This window comes from Penaeus vannamei, chromosome 33 (genome assembly GCF_042767895.1).
Source record: "Penaeus vannamei isolate JL-2024 chromosome 33, ASM4276789v1, whole genome shotgun sequence".
NCBI lineage: Eukaryota > Metazoa > Arthropoda > Malacostraca > Decapoda > Penaeidae > Penaeus > Penaeus vannamei.
In genome coordinates this window covers 4363912-4381411 of record NC_091581.1, presented here as the reverse complement: position 1 = coordinate 4381411, position 17500 = coordinate 4363912, and the positions used below count along the sequence as shown (strand labels likewise).

Here is a 17500-nt window from a genome sequence, read left to right as displayed (position 1 = left end):
GTGGCGCGTGGGCAGTATTGATTATGGGGGGTGGGGGGGAGGGGCAGGGGTACACGACCCAGCCCGCCTCGCTGCCCCCTACCGCCAGCAGAGCCCATACTACCCCCTCCCCCCCACCCCGCCCCTCGCCCCTCGCCCCTCGCCATACCTCCCTCTCCCCTCACACGCCGCCCAATAACGTGGCGTCGTCATCTCTGGAAGCTGTTGGCTGGCCTTTAACTACGTCATAGCACGGATTGGGCATTTAAATACGTAATGGGCAGGGGACGCCCGGCGGGCTGCGGGAGGACATTTAAACCCCGCATCTCTTTTTTTCGCGTGACTTCAGCTCGTGAGCCTCACACACACACAGACACACGCACGCACGCGCACACACACACACACACACACACACACACACACACACACACACACACACACACACACACACACACACACACACACACACACACACACACACACACACACTGGAGCATCTTTCCTCAGGCCAATTGAAAAGCTGAAAGTTAGTGAATATTTCCCTTCCTTTTCTCCCTTCCTCCCTCCTTCCCCGGTACGGAAAACACGCTTAAGCCAACTGGTCCCTTTCGGTCTCCAGGAGACCCGAAGACCGCAGATACACTTCCCAGGCACGGAATTCGGTCCATGAGGCAGTATATTCGGTCCCCGGAGCAGGCTGGCACCGGGTCTAACGGCTGCTGCCAAAAGATGGGACGGTGGCGTGGCGTCCCTCCAGACCGAGCCACCGCGACGAAGATGCCCTCCTGAGTGAGACCACGCAGCCACCAGCACGCACGCGAGAGGGAGAAGCAGAGGGACGCGAGGGAGAGAGGGAGAGGGACAGGGGGGAGAGAGGGAGAAGGACGAGAGGGACAGGGACAGGGGGGAGAGGGAGAGAGGGACAGGGACAGGGACAGGGACAGGGGGAGAGAGGGACAGGGAGGGGAGATGGAGAGGGAGAAGGAGAATGAGGTAGAGGGAGAGGTTGAGGGGGAAGCAGAGGGACAAGAGGAGAAGAGGAAGAGAGGGAGAGGAAGAAGGACGCGAGAAAGAGAGGGAGAGGAAGAAGGACGCGAGGAAGAGGGGGAGATGGAGAGGAAGAAGGACGCGATGGAGAGAGGGAGAATGAGATAGAGGAAGAGGTTGAGGGGTAAGGGGAGGGACGCGAGGAAGAGAGGAAAAGAGGGAGAGGAAGATGGTGGCAGGGAAGAAGGAGAGAGACAGAGGAAGAAAAAGAAAGAGAAGGAAAAAATAGAAACGGAAGTAAAGAAGAGGAGAAAGAGAGGGAGATGGGGAGGTAGAGGTAGAAAAAGAATCAGAGGTAGAGGGAGAAAGAAAGAAAGATAGGTAGATAGATATAGATATAAATAGAGATAGAGCGAGATAGAGAGAGAGCTAGAAAAGAGAGAGAGAGAGAGAGAGAGAGAGAGAGAGAGAGAGAGAGAGAGAGAGAGAGAGAGAGAGAGAGAGAGAGAGAGAGAGAGAGAGAGAGAGAGGGGTAGACGCGGAGACTTCCATGACAAGTAATTTGGCTCGACTGGAGAGGGAGTTGTGAAACTCGGCCCTTCGTTACCGTAGAGTGCCGGCCGTGGCAGTGCAACGCGGGGGGTGCTTCAGGTACCCTTGGCGTCAGATGCGGTCACTGTGCCCTGTTAGTTTCACTTCGGTACAGTGTCTTTGTCTGTTTTATTCTCTCTTTCTTATGCTGTGGGATACTGTCACCTCGGTACAGTGTCTTTGTCTGCTTTATTCTCTCTTTCTTATGGTGTGGGATATTGTCACTTCGGTACAGTGTCTGTTTTATTCTCTCTTATGTTGTGGGTTATTGTCACTTCGGTACAGTGTCTTTGTTTTATTCTCTCTTTCTTATGGTGTGGGATATTGTCACTTCGGTACAGTGTCTTTGTTTTATTCTCTCTTATGGTGTGGGATATTGTCACTTCGGTACAGTGCCATTGCCTGTTTTATTCTCTCTTATATTGTGGGATATTGTCACCTCGGTACAGTATCTTTCCCTGTTTTATTCTCTCTTATGTTGTGGGATATTGTGATATCTTGTGTTGTATGATGGTAGTGGAAGATATGTTTAGATAAGTATAATAGCTATGGATGAGAGGCCTTTTTTGATTGTTTTGGATGGTCACGAAAGATGATCCGGCTGTTTTGTTACCTGTGAAAGCTGCGAAAGAATAAGATAAATATGATAACGTATTCTGTGATCTCAGACCCACTTACACGCGGCATTGTAAGTATTCCATCTGACTTCCCTAATGGCATTGATCACCCAGTGCCCCTCGCCTAGTCACCAAGGCTCCCATAGATATAAATAGAAATCAGGAGGGAAAAGGGAAGGCGAAAGGAACGAATCTTTATGGCCGTTGAATGTTCGAGGCTTCAGGATGTGACGGAGGTTCGCCGGCTGTGTTCGGGGGGCGTGGAGGAGGAGCGGGAGAGCGAGATGGGAGCCTGGCGGAAAGATAAGTCCAGGAGGTGGACGTCCGGGGAGCGACGGTGAAATGAACAGTCGCGGGTGAACTTTGAGAATGGGTGGGGTGGGGGGTGAGGGTGAGGGAGAAGGAGTGGGTGAGGGTGAGGGTGAGAGCGAGGTAAAAGCAGAAGGAGGAGAAAAGGGGATAGATAGATAGAGAGGGAGAGGAGAGAGAGAAGAAGGAGTTGGAGAGGGAGAGAGAGGAGAGGAAGAGGAAGAGGGTGAGAGAGGGTGAGGGAGAGGGCGAGGGCGAGGTAAGAACAGAAGGGGGAGAAGAGGGGATAGATAGATAGAGAGGGAGAGGAGAGAGAGAAGGAGATGGAGAGGGAGAGAGATGGGGGGGGGGGGAAGTGGGTGAGGGTGAAGGTGAGAGTGAGTGAGGCTGAGGGTGAAAGCGAGGTAAAAGCAGGAGGAGAAGAGGGGATATATAAATAGAGAGGGAGAAGAGAGAGAGAAGAAGGAGATGGAGAGAGTTGGTGGAAGGAGAATAGGGGATATATAAATAGAGAGGGAGAAGAGAGAGAAGAAGGAGAATATGGAGAGAGAGAAGGAGATGGGAGAGGGAGAGGGAGATACAGGGAGGAGGAGGGAATGGGAGGGAAAGAGAAAGAGAAGCACAGATAAGGAAAAGGTGGAAGGGCAATGAGGAGAGACAAGGGAGTGAGACAGAAGAGTTGATGATGATAACCAGAGATGTGACGGCAATCACATGTTTACGAGAAAAGAGCGCACACACTTACTTCAGTGCCTGGGTGATGCGGAGTGCCGGGGAGAGGGAAAGGGAGGGAGGGAGGGAGGAGGAGAGGGAGGGAGGGAGGCGAGGAAGGGAGGGAGGGAGGCGAGGAAGGGAGGGAGGGAGGCGAGGAAGGGAGGGAGGGAGGTAGGCGACGAAGGGAGGGAGGGAGGCGAGGAAGGGAGGGAGGGAGGCGAGGAAGGGAGGGAGGGAGGCGAGGGAGGAAGGGAGGGAGGGAGGCGAGGAAGGGAGGGAGGTAGGCGAGGAAGGGAGGGAGGGAGGGAGGCGAGGTAGAGAAGGTCGCATTACAAGCAGGGTTGAAGTCCTCGCTCCTCGCGGTGGCACAGTCCTTCCGAAAGGTGCCTTCGCCGTGGCTCCGTCGGCGGCGAGGCCATGGCGACGCCGAGAGGGGCCGGCGGGGATGTCTCGGGTGAAGATGTGAGTTGATGTTCCAGGCGGCGTTAATGGCCAGAGGAAGGGCTCTCCGAGGTAAGGGAGCAGAGCGGAGTTGTGCCCGGGTACTCTGTTGGTTGTATTGATCGTGGGTGTGGAAGGTGGTGGCGGTGGCGGGCAGCGGCTCCAGCACAGCCTGGCTCGTGCCAACTCACCCCTCCCCCTCCCCCCCCCTCACTTCTCTTCTGTTCCATTCCCTCGTCTCACCGCCCCCTCCCCCCCTCTTCCCCCCCGCCCCACCCCAACACCAGGCATGTGGCCACTCGACCCTTACAACCCAGCAGTGCGCCGACCCTCGCGTCCATCCCCTCTCCCCTCCCTCCCTCCCTCCTCCCCCTCTTCCCTCACAACCACAGGAGGACATGATAATTTCGATGATTCATAGGGAATAGACCCGTCCTGTTGACCCCGGGGGATCCCCTGACGTGTGCACCCGCGACCGGTGGCTGTATTTTTATCCGCTTTGCTCACATCCACGTAGACCCACGCGCTGCGAGCTCTTTCTGCGTGGTCACTTCGTCGCTCTTTCATAGGCCTCCCTCAACCCTTCCTCGTTGCTAGCTCGGCTCAATCTCAACTCCGCCGCCGTTTTTCCGACGCCGGGGCTGTGTCGAGACGTCGCCGTTGCCTTCCGCTGATCTGAGATTCATCCAGATATTCGGAAAATAGACTGCGGGCTGTTTATTCGTTCAGTCGTTTGCTCCGCGAGAGGTTTTGCTTTTATCTCGGCCAAAGCCGGGCAGCTATCCAAGGTAATGCGGTCTCCCAGCCGTGCCAGGAGCCGGGCCTTTAACCCACGCCAGCGCCGTCGCCTTCGTCGGAGGCAGAGGGGAAAGGGGGCGCGGGGAGGGGAGTGCGAAAGAGGGCTGGCGTGCCTAGAGGGGTCAGCCAGGAGGAATGGGGCGAGAGGCTACCCTAGCAGTGGTGCCTAGGGGATGACGCGCCCCGTGGGTCACTGTATTGATCCCCGGGTGCACGTGGGGCGGAGGAAAGGAGGGGAGACCGGGCAGCTTGTTTAAGAGGGGGGCAGGGGGTCGGGAGGAGGGGGGGGGAGCGGATCAGGGTGGTAGTGGTGACGCGTGCCAAGCGAGGCAGATCCGCAACGCACACACACGCACACGCACACACTCACTCACTTATACGTACACACCTTATTCGCCCTCTTCCAGCGCAGTACCTTCTACCACCACACCTGCACTCACATTCCCCACCTTGCCACCCTCCTGCCACCTACCCTGCCCCACTACCGCCGCTGCACGTGTACTCAGCACAGACACTGATGTGCTTTTAGTTCGTTTATGCCCCGACTGCAGCTTCCTAGAGCCGCTGTAGCTGGATGGACGGTGTTGCTATAACCTAGTACAATGTTCACTCGATGTTCACTTGGTGTTCACCCGATGTTCGATAGTGTTCCGTCGCGTGTTCCATCTTCCTCTCTCTCTCCCCCCCCCCTTTCTCGGCGTCGCGGTCTGCTGCCAGCTCGTTCTCCAGCTGATCCGATGGCGAAGGGGAAGTGTACAGCTTTTGCAATTTATTCATTTCGCCTTGCAGTCGCAGCGCCCTTGTCCCCTCGTTAAGTCGGCGGTGGCGGGTCCGTGTCGTGGGGCTTCCCCTCACCAGGGCGCGGACTTCCGTGTGGGGGGACGGGGGGGCGGGGTGGGGGAGGGCCAGGAGGAGGTGGCGGGAGGCGAGAGGCCTGTCTATTGTCCACCCTCCACTCCCCTCCCCCCTTCCTCTATCCTCCTGCACCCCCGAACACATGTGATTTACCCATACCGAGATAACTTTCTCTCTCTCTCTCTCTCTCTCTCTCTCTCTCTCTCTCTCTCTCTCTCTCTCTCTCTCTCTCTCTCTCTCTCTCTCTCTCTCTCTCTCTCTCTCTCTCTCTCTCTCTCTCTCTCTCTCTCTCTCTCTCTCTCTCTCTCTCTCTCTCTCTCTCTCTCTCTCTCTCTCTCTCTCTCTCTCTCTCTCTCTCTCTCTCTCTCTCTCTCTCTCTCTCTCTCTCTCTCTCATTCTCATTCTCTCATTCTCTCTCTCATTCTCAATCTATGTCCTGCCACACGCACATCCACACTCAACGACTGTTTACCATTAATAGCATTGGCAGCAACAGCGCTCATAACAACTGCACTGTTATGGCAGTATCAGGGAGCACAGGTGTGAGAGCGGAGAGGACTTTGCCGGGGATCTAAGGCAGAGCAACGCACGGGTTGTGTCGGGCTTTCGTGTAGAGTTCTCAACGCTGAATTCGCCTGTTTTGTTTCTTATTTGCGTTGACATTTTTTTTTTTTTTTTTTTTTGGGGGGGGGGTATTTGGTTGTCAATTTTTATCTCATTTTTTTCGAGGTAAGAGAGAGAAAGAAAAAGAAAAATATGTATGGAACGTTGCTTATCCACAGTTGTTTTATGTAAAGTGTTTTACGCAGATTCAGTCTCCATGACTGTGGAGCCTCTCTGGTTTGGGTTGCACCTTATTTTGTCTTCTTATCTCCCGGAATATCAGAATAAAACGAGAAAATGTAATTTTTTTTCCGTCTGTGATTTTGTAACAGACTCTAAGGGATTATCACACCAAATATCACACGCCAGATGTACCATAACTGACGTAGAATCCTTCCAGTGTTCTTGTAAAATCAAACCACGAGTCAGATGCATAACAAAGAGCTTAAGAACACCACTCTCAAACAGCAGCATGTGTCTGATCTCCGGGCCTTGTTTTAGGTACCACAGAATGTGATCGAGTTAGACCGGGCGCAGGACGACTCCAAGACCACTTTCATTGTAAGTCCATCACAACCCTGGATTCTGAAGCCCCGTGTTCGGCCCCGTCTCACCTCACTCCCCTTCCCTCCCCTCCCCTCGTCCCCTCGCATCCCCAAATATTAAGCTCAAACTCCCTCTCTGCAGAGCGTTCCTCTTCCTCGCTTTCCTCATTACCCTCCCCAGGTTATTGCCTCTGTTAAAGTTTGCAAATTGCATATGCCGGAGAAACTGATCACTTCCATAGAACGTTCGAGACCTTGAATAAAATGCAGTGAAATGCGAATTACGCTTTCGCACGCCGAGTGAAGTAAATCTCCTTGTACACATTTGTTTTAAGTCCTGTATGTATTGCTTCCCAAGCCTCTTGTGTAACCCCAACAAGGCTTAACTTTGCACGCTGGATCGGGTCTTGTAGCAACTCCATTGCACATGTCACCGCTGCAGCCTCGGGGTAGCAGCGAGTATTCAAAAAAATAATAAAATCTCGGCCCCACGATGCACTCTGATTGCAATCGTTTTCGAAATGAAAAGACATCATTATTTAGTTTGACTTTGTTTTGTCAGAGGCACGTTTCCCCCCACGTTGTTTTTATGGGGCATCAGGATCCAAGCCTTATCTCTCACGTTCTTGCCACAACCCTGCCACCTGCTGACCCCCTCCCCCCCGTCCTCCTCCTCCTCCTCTCCCTCTCCTTGCCCTCCTCCCCCCGCTAAACTTTACTACTTGGATTTGCCAACACTTTTCAGCTCTTGTTATTTTCTTGCACTTTCCTATAAGACCTTACGTAACCATCCTCCTATTCAAATTGGATTTTACCTACACTTTTTCAACTCTTTTTTTTATTTTCTTACATTTTCCTCTAAGAATCCGCGTATTCCTCCTATTCAAATTCACAATCCGCTTGACCCTTTTGTCTCACTTTCCCTTCCCTTACCGACGTTCTGTGTTATCCCTTCGTCTCTTTGTCTCCCTTGGTCTCCCTTCGTCTCTCCTTTGTCTCTCTTTTGTCTCTCCTTTGTCTCCCTTCGTCTCTCCTTCGTCTCCCTTTCTCTCCCTTTTCCTCACCTCCTGCCCGTACCTTTACCTGTCCATTGCTTGTTAGAAGAACCCAGGTGTATACTAAACGCATCGCCCGTCTGATCTGGTGCCTTCTGGGACGACCGTCAGACCGCAGTTACTAACATCGGAACTAATATTACTAATATTGAAACTAATAGTACTAATATTGCCCACATTGCCAAGGGGTACTAACATTGCCTATATCGCTAATGGTTATTGATATTGCCTGTATTACTAATTGTTCCTGACACTTTGTATTTATGACAAGCTCTTGCACGGGTCCCGCTAATGTGACGGTAGACCTTCGGGGGTAAAACGTTGACTCCCTCGCCGTTAAATGCACAGGACAGTCCAATTGGGCAGTTGGGTCTTACCTTCCACGCCCGCCAGTTCGGTTAACACGTTCAGTTCAGTTAATAACACTTACTTCTTGCTAACAATACGCTATCCACTTAATTATCCAGAGGGAAGCACAGTTACTCCGAGACAATGAAGTTTTTGGAACTTATGTGACCGGCAATCGTCGCTAATTATCTGTTTATCTAATTGATCTGTTGCTTGTCGGTGGCGGAGTAAACAGAGCAGGAGTCACGTGGTCCCAGAAGGGTTCGATCAGACTGAGCGATGATTTTTGCGAATAGAGTAGTGAATATCGTATGGGTTCTATGCGATTGCTGTGGTTGTGTCCACATCTTTGTTCGCATTTTCTTATTTGTTCGTCCAAGTTGTTGTATGTAGTGTTGGTAAAGTGTAGTATGTTTGTCCACCGTTTTGTTTGTCGAATTATTGTTGTTGTTGTTTTTTTGTTATTAGTTGCACTATTTTCAGTTCAGTTTGTTACTCATGTTTGTTTTATGAGTACAGTACAAAGACACACACGCGCATGCACACACACACACACACACACACACACACACACACACACACACACACACACACACACACACACACACACACACACATACACGCACACACACGCACACACACACCACACACACACACACACACACACACACACACACACACACACACACACACACACACACACACACACACACACACACACACACACACACACACACACACACACACAAACACGCATTCCGTACTTTTTGGTATCCCTTTAGCAGCTTAGACTGAGTTGTGCCAAAATGTGTAAAGATGAGAAGCAAAATCAATTAACAGACCAGATTTTGGCATTGCGAATACGGCAGTGCAATTGCAAGCAGTGATCTGTCTCTGATCTGGCTCGCGTGCGGAGGCTGTGTCTGTGATGCAGTTCGTTCTTTGTTATTATTTATTAATTGTTATGATGTCATTTTGATCGTTAAGTGTAACTGTGTTGATATTTAATGTTATTATCTTTAGTGTTATTGTTTTGTTATTATTTTTTATGTTATTCTAGTTATTGTTGTTTGTTGTTGTTTTGTTATTTTTATTATTATAGTTATTGTTTTCTTTAATATTATCATTTTTGTTATTATCATTATCGTTATTGTTATTATTTGTCATTAGTCACTTGTCACTGATGCTATTTCAATTATTATTAATTTATTGTTTTGTTATTTTCATTTGTATAGTTAATTTTTATTATTACCATTATTGTTATCATTATCGTTATTGCTATTATTTGTTATTAGTTTTTGTTATTATTATTATTATTATCATTATTATTATCATTGTTATTATCATTATTATCATCATTATTATCTTCATTATTATCATCATTTTCACTTTATTTTTGTTACATATTATAACGACGAAATTATCCGATGCTTTTCCTCAAGATTTTTGCCAGTGACTCTGCTGGCATATCTCATTAAGTGTAAATATTTATTGCCTGTTTATATCTCTGCTTCACATATTTAATCCAATTTCCAGTGTAGAAGTAATTTTCGTTGTAAAGTCACTGTGTCATGCTCCATATCGTCCACGCCTTTACGTTATAAGTTTATAAGTTTCGTTGTATGCAAGTAACTCTGCATGCTTTGTCGTGAAATACTGAAATGAAGTTTATATTAGCCTGTCGTGTGATTATTTTGCACGTCAATTTAGATGTTTTGGACTTTTTTTTCTTTATTTTGCATGTGGATGAATATTTATATATTTTTAACTTTTTATCTCTGATCAGATGTTTGAAGAGATTTTGTGTATATATAAAGGAGGCGTTTGATACAATTTTATGTTCTTGTATTGCTGTGTGTGTGTGTGTGTGTGTGTGTGTGTGTGTGTGTGTGTGTGTGTGTGTGTGTGTGTGTGTGTGTGTGTGTGTGTGTGTGTGTGTGTGTGATTGAGTGCGCGAGCAGTGTGTGTTAAGGGAATGAGTGTGTTGAGTGTGACTTTTCCATCCGTGTATTGAAGCGCAAACACTAACAGCATATTCTTCCCCAATGTGCCTGCAGGAAGGATACATCAGCGGCGACTCCCCGCACCCCGTGTATCTGGTCTCCAGCGTCGGGGGCTTGGCGGCCACCGTCACCTCGGGCAACTCGACGCCTTCCCACGAGGTCAAGGTCGAGGAGGAGGACCCGCTCGACGACAACAACTCCTTCAGCGACGACCCCAACTCCGGCATAGGGGAGAGTGAGGACGGATCCTTGGTAAGGCGCCACGACTTGACGCGGGTCGTTGGGTTGTAGGAGGCAGGGAGGTCCTTGCGAGTAGTACGACCCCCGGGTGAAAGCAGGGGTTGGGGGTGGAGGCACGTGGGGTCCCATGACTCTTTTGAGATTATCGGGGGACCTTCGTCTGAGGTGTGGTCGACGACTCTCCAGACTGACATGTGTGGGACGTGTTAGCTCGGTTCTAAGGTTGAAGGAAGGATATAACACAGGGTTTGATAATCCATCTCGTCTGGGCACTCGGCATTCTAATCTCGAGCTCCTGTTTTGTGCTTCTTCACACAAGGTTTCTCCTCTTGGGCGATTTGCAGCAGACTAATAATAATAATGATAATAATAATAATAATAATAATCGCATCTAATTCTAAGAGTCAAATCATATGCCCAGTTCTAGATAATACCCCCCCTTCCGCTTAAGAAAAGGAATTAATACATAAAAAATAACAAAGCACTGAGTCCCAGACCGAATAGGATTTTAAACTCTGTGTCGTAGTACTTTTAGAGACGTTTTGCATCGTTTTATCTTAGGTTTATTCTTCGTATAGGGCTTGGCAGTTGATTTATTTGTTTTATATGATTTAAAAGGACATTTTTGAAATATATATACATCAGATATTCCGATTTACATCCCAAAATTCAATGCAAACGGTTCGTAAATTTACCATTAAGCTCAGAACGAGAGAAGATCCGAACAGCCATTCAGGAAGAAAAGGCCATTGGAATCTAAAAGCCCCTTTGACTCGTTTCGACTCCCTAGCAGGTTGCATGAGTGGTTGGCTGCATGCACTTGCCTTCACACCTGGCCCTTGATTGCCCCCTCCCCCCCCCATCCGCCCCTCTTGTGTTTGTTGCCAGGCGCTGGAGTGACTGTGATGTCAGATCTCCAAGAAAGACTTCACGACTTCAGATTCTAAGGTGTAAAAACGCGTCGAGTTTACATTTTTCATGGCATTCCGCGACGATGTATTTTGTTAGAAGTCGAGAAATGTTTGTAATTGTATTTTTTTCTTTCTTTACGATCAGTTTCACAGTTTTATTTGATGTTATATATGGTTCGAGCGCCGGTTTCTTCGCGTCTTCATCCTGATATGCCGTAAATTAAATATTTTTTTTTCTCAACGCGTCTGACTCGATTTTTAGGGAATGTTTAACGTCCTGATCCCATAGAATATCGTAGTATCGTACGATTTTGTAACCAACAACGATTTGTTAACAGTTATAAGTTACTTTCAACTTTTAATGGCTTGAAAGCTCTATTCGAAAGGGGCGATCATTCAACTCTCAGTCAGATTCGCCAATCATCGTGAGTTCTTTTCAAACGCCTCAGTGGATCAGCGTCACATGACATCCCAGGTCATGCGGCGATGCCCTCCTCCGTTCGTCTGAAAATTGCATGACTGACCGACTAGTCTTTGGGCTTAGACTCGGGTGCCTTTCGTCCAAGAACACGGTCGCAGGAATCACAATAAGTGTGGGCGGATGACGCAGGACCTGTGGTGACCGCGTCAGGGGCGTCACACCCACGTAATGCGAGTAGGATAACAATCGCTTGCTTGTTTGAGGGTCTCGTTGCGATGTTGTAAGAAGGAATCGAAATCTTCTGTCCTTTGTCGGTTGTCTGTTCATGTTTTTCTTGTTCTTGTCCTTTGTTGTTGTTTTGTTATTGTTTGTTTTGGTAATGAGTCACATGGCTTGTTTTTTTTTTGTGTGTGTGATTAGGTCATTCTTTGTGAACACCGAGACTTAGCTGTTAGGAACTTGAGATTCTAAAGGTAAAAGACTCGAAACTCGAAACTGCATGCATACATATACAGTAGTTTGTGTTTGTTTGTGTGTTTGTGTTGTGGTTTGAGTGAGAGAGAGAGAGAGAGAGAGAGAGAGAGAGAGAGAGAGAGAGAGAGTGTATGCGTGTGTGTGTGTGTGTGCGTGCGTCGGCATGTTTTCCGTTAGGGCTTTTGTGGTAGCAGTGTATCTCCTTTTACTCTTGCATGGGTGATGGTGACTAAACGTTACTGCAAAGTAGCCGTCGCATAGTTAGGCCCAACTGTTGACATTTATTAATGATTTAGACTTAACCATTTTCTCGCTATTTCAGCTTAATCCCATTTAGCTTTTCTTGATCATGATTAATATCATACCTTTTCAAGTCATCATTTTTTTTGTTGTTGTTTTGCTAACTAACTGACCATTAATATAACCAACACTCTAACTTGATGATGCCCAATTCATGTATAATTATGTAGGAGTAGTGTAGTACAAACTAACAAGTCCGTCCTCACGCCACCAATGTATCCACCTTGTTATTTTCGACTCATGTGAGTTAAAAGAATGCAGATCAATAGGACGCTTTCCCCCTGGTGTTGGAAAGACCCCGAGCTGCCGTCTGCCTTGGGGCGCTTTGGCAGGGATTGCTCCTCGTCAGGGATTGGGGGGAGGGAGGGAAGGAGGGAGGGTGATGGGGAGGGATGGGAGGAGGAAGGGGAGGAAAGGAGGTGTCCTGTGGGTCCTGTCTGGCTGGGAGACTCCGAGGATTCTTTTGGTAGGGGAGGAGAGGTGTCCTTTGAGATCTCCCGGTTTGGCTGTCTCTCTTTCGATCTGTCTGTTTCTGTATTTTTTTTCTCTCTCTCTCTCTCTTTCTCTCTCTCTCTCTCTCTCTTTCTCTCTCTCTCTCTCTCTCTCTCTCTCTCTCTCTCTCTCTCTCTCTCTCTCTCTCTCTCTCTCTCTCTCTCTCTCTCTCTCGCTTTCTCTTTGTCTATGTCTATCTCAATCTCTATCTATCTACGTATCTTATTTTCTTCCTTTCTTTTATTTCCTCGATTCCTCTCCTCATCTTCCCTCCTCCTCCTCCCCACGACTGAAGCAAGACCTCCGTTCGAATCCAAGTGTATCGGACATGCCATGCGGTTCACATAAGTGTAGCCTGCAGTATGCGACGGAGGGCGAGATGGGAGCCACAGAACACCTCCGGGAAGCCAAATCTCTCCGTCAGAAGAGCCAGTCCGAAAGTACGCCTCGGTCACGGCCTCTTCTCCGCGGTTCAGCTCGGCGTCTATTCAGCAACAGGGAGGCTAAAGTATTCATGAGTTTTCCGATGCATTGCCATGTTTAAATGCGTTTGTACGTTGCCTTGGTCCCAGCGATGTTTGATGATGTATTATTCTACACAGAGTGTGTTTGTGTACAAGTGTACATTACATCGAGATCGAGACGTATGTGCGTAACCTTGGCATCGTACAGGTGCACGCCGGTGTGGCAATGCGCGGTTGTGGGCTACCTTGGTGGAGTCGAGAGGGTGGTTTGGCGTGAGGACGGGCAATAACCTAGCGGTGGTTGCAGGCGACGTGTTACAGTGACGATCTGCTGGGTGTGGCGCGGGACAAGCTGACGTACCCGTGTCGGTACTGCGGCAAACGATTCACACAGACGGGCACGTGTCGCCGCCACGAGCGCCTCCACACGGCGCCCAACAGCTTCAAGTGCCCGTTCTGCCACAAAGGCTTCAACCGGAAGTACCGCCTGAAGGAGCACATCGTGGCGTCGCACCCGCACTACGCCGACGACGGAGGCGACCTCTCCGTCATCATCAACTCGTCGGCCACGACCACACTAGCGTGAGGGCGTCGTCCTGCTGCAGGAGGGTCGCGGGGGCTGAGGACGGGGACGCGACGCCCCCGGCGCCGCGGAAGGGCTTGGCGCCAGTCCCCCCGGGCCCGTCCTGCCCCGGCACACATGCTGCAGCTGCCCACACGTGCCTGAGGCCCGACACCTGCCTCGCCGCGGCATGACGTCATCGCTAACACTGACTAACAGCTACATTCCACGCTGTATTCCTTGGCATTTTCCTTCAGTCCAAAGACAGTGCAGGCTAAATGCTACCAAAGTTACCCATGACTAACCGTAACTACTAACATTATATTAAAAATAACACTAACCCATGAGTTCAAACGAGTCATAGATATATATTATAATGTTATGATTTTTAATTAATTCAGGATACCAAATGTTTCCTTTTTATAAACATTATCGAGTCAGTTATATGTACTTAGTTGCAATGAAGGATCTGAGTCAGGTCATTGACCCCAAAGACTTACCAAAGCTTGTGTACTTATTATTGAAATGTACTTATTATCTCGTCATTATAAATTGGTATGATGATGTACTTGTGTTACTATGGATACGCAGCCAAGTGCGTTTCCTTGGGAGTATGTTTCGAGTGTTTTATATTTCTGCAATAGGAACTAGGTTTGTTTGTATTCTCTGTTTTTTAATTTCTTTATTTTTTTCCCTAATCGTGTCCCATATTCTTTGTATTTATTGATTTTCTGTTCTAAACACAAACTGTGATAGGAGAATCTTTAATTAGTGGTTAAGCCGGCACCATTTTCCCAATATTATTTTCTTACCATTATTTAATCCTCTTATCTTTTTTTTATAGATTCTTTTGAAAAAGTTTGTTTTGCACGTCCATTCCTCCCCCTTTTCTCCCCTTTCTCCCCTCCCCCCCTCCTTCATCCCCATCCAACCCCTTAAGGACAAGAGAACCAGAGACGAGATAAAACACCATAGATTCCAATTCACAAATAAAAAAAAAGGTTTTTGGAACAGGATCTCGCTAAAGGGTGTTGGAGTGTCCTGCCTCGTCTTTCTCCTTTTTTTTATTTACCCTCTCCTGTGTCCTTATTTACTTTCGAAGTTCGTTTTCCTTCTTTTATTTCGTTTTATATGTTTGTAAACAATCAGTACCTCGTTTCTCGTGCCTGCGGCTTGATATATATGTATATATATGTATATATATATATATATATATATATATATATATATATATATATATATACATATATGTATGTGTGTATATATATAATATATAGTATATATGTATATGTATGTATATATGTATGTATGTATGTATATATGTATGTATGTATGTATACATTTATATGTATATATATAACTGTACATAACGTAAATACAGTATATGCATATATATATATATATATATATATATATATATATATATATGTATATATATATATATATATATATATATATATATATATATATATATGCATATGTACATACATTTATACACATATATAATATATGCTTCGTGTCTACGGAAGCTCACATGGACCAGAATCTCATTAGTAAGGCATAGTCTCATAGTCCCAATGGATTCAGCTCAGCATTTCATGATTCGTAGTTGTATTACTTTAAAGGCTTAACACCACCTTATACCATCTCTACTGCCAAGTACATACAATACTAGTCAAAAAATTATTTAATATTTTAGGGCGAAAGACAAACTCTACTCATATTTTAACTAGGATGTTGATAGTTTTTATTTCGTAGGTTAGTTCACCATCCGCCGTCACGGGAGCTGACAGTAAGCGATAACAATAGTGTGAGATTACTCCGTCACGGGCATAAGACCCCCTCTGTCCCTTCCATGCACACGTTCCTCTCAATCTTCCAGCCTTCTTGTACGAAGACTCTGCTTCCTCGATGCATTTTGAAGAGGGAAACGTGTTTCTTTTTTATCTCTTTGTCATTTAGAGTCTTATTTTTTCTTTCTTTCTCTCTTTTTCTTCTTTTGGTTCTTCTCCTACTCCTTGTTTTCTCACCATCTGCTGAGAGCCGCAGACACGAGTATCCCGCTGGCACATCAGACCTTTAAACGTCTGATTAATATTATTTTTCTCTTTGTTGAGACCCAGCATTTAGAGTCTACATGTTGAGCCAGGTTGTTATGTATGTTATGTGTTTTATTACTTTTACCGGTATGCCTTTATTTTATTAATTTGTACAGTTTGGTTTTTATGTTTTGTTTAAGGAAGAGACTTTCTCAGTTTGTTATGAGAGAGTCTATAGGTTCTCCTTATGCACCACCAGGTAGGGGGGCCTGTGCCAGCTACCGTCCCTCAGGTCTACGGGTATGTCTTCCCACGGAGCTCTCTTTTTACATAGGCCTACACACACTGGCAGTTAAAAAGACTAATTTGCCCGCTTTATCTTCGTCGATTTAACGTTCTAGCATCATTTCGTTTGCATACATTACAACTTCTAACTCGCCAGATCACGTGGAGATGACCTTGCTTGCTCTCGAGTAGCAAGAGACATCCACAGAGTGAGAGCTGGGAGGACAGATCCCAAAGACGAAGAGGTGGTCACCGTAGCGTGGCGAAGCGGCCCTCCTTCACCAACCCGCAACATTGTATAGTCGCACCAATCTCAGATGCACCCGATTAGTTTAAGAGTTTCAAACTGCACCCTTTCTAAGTCACGGATCTCAGTTTCAAACGGTGAGGGTTTGCCACGGCGGGGCGCAAGGGGCGGGGCGCACGGCCGACCTCGAGCTCCTGTTACTGTACGTATTTATTTAAGCCGGCTGCCTCCTTGTGCGCCGGGAGAGGGAGACGCGCTCGAGCCATGCCCCTGGACCTCGCCCTCCGCGCTGTGGGTCCTCATGCATTATTTTATTATTATTAATATTATTAATGAGAATGTATTATTTTGTTATTGTTTGGATAAAGTGGGAGTGAAGGGTTAAATACGGTGGAGTCAAGGAGGATCGGTCTCCAGTGAGCTCCGCCCGAATGTACGAGACAGCCCGGGCTGGGCAGGCCTGGGCAAGGGCAAGGGCGCACCCCGGGGTAGCCCTGGCCCGTCACCACACACTCACGCTGCCTTGGTACTTAAACCGACCTTTATACGAGTTTACACTGGTTGTCACGAAAGTTCCTTAGACTGTAAGTTCACTGTAACTGTAATAAAAAGTATAAACAAAAAGACGAAGAAGCTGGACAGGTTGTGAGAAGTCACAACATCTAGCAGGTAGTGAGCCGCGGCTTTGCCAGGGTGTCACTCCGTCTGTGCCCAGTGTGTAAACTAAACGTAGGCATGAATGGCAAGAGAGAGTACGAAAATAAACGTGAGAAGAGACAGAGAAAAAGGGAGAGAGAATGCGCGAGAGAAAAAGAGCGAGTGATGCTAAACGGTACGACATCGTGGTGTGTGCCGCCGTGTGCATGATTGAGAGTCTATTTTGTGTACTTAGCTTGTGTAAGAGGCGTGTGTGGAACCCACACCAAGAATACGCGCCCTGCTCAACTACTGTAGTGACACGGCCTTGCCACGCTCGAACCCCGCCGGCCCTCTCCCGAGTACTCGGCGAGCGACCGTCCCACGAGCCGCCCTCCTGACCAGCGCCCATCCTGACGTCCCGAGAGCGAAGGCATTCGGGACAGAAAGCCTGAGCGAGATGCACTGCGAGTTGGTCTTCCGTTCCGCTGCGAAAGACCCGCGCCCTCCTTTCGATCGTCGGGCGGGGGTGGACCTCGCCCGCGTCGGAGGGGCGCTGGGGTTCGAATTCATCGAATTTGCTC

The 17500-nt window shown here is 47.8% G+C and overlaps 1 protein-coding gene across 5 annotated transcripts in view; it reads left to right on the top strand.

Moving 5' to 3' along the window:
- LOC113817680 (B-cell lymphoma 6 protein) overlaps positions 1–17500 on the top strand; it is a 50726-nt gene that overhangs the window by 28360 nt on the left and 4866 nt on the right. For 3 of the 5 annotated variants that reach the window (XM_070145361.1, XM_070145359.1, XM_070145358.1), the window contains exons 3-4: positions 6396–6455; positions 9900–10097. In XM_070145361.1, coding sequence (XP_070001462.1) covers positions 6396–6455; positions 9900–10097 — 258 coding nt within the window. The remainder of the gene's footprint in view (positions 1–6395; positions 6456–9899; positions 10098–17500) is intronic. The other 2 variants (XM_070145362.1, XM_070145360.1) reach the window with 1 other exon arrangement.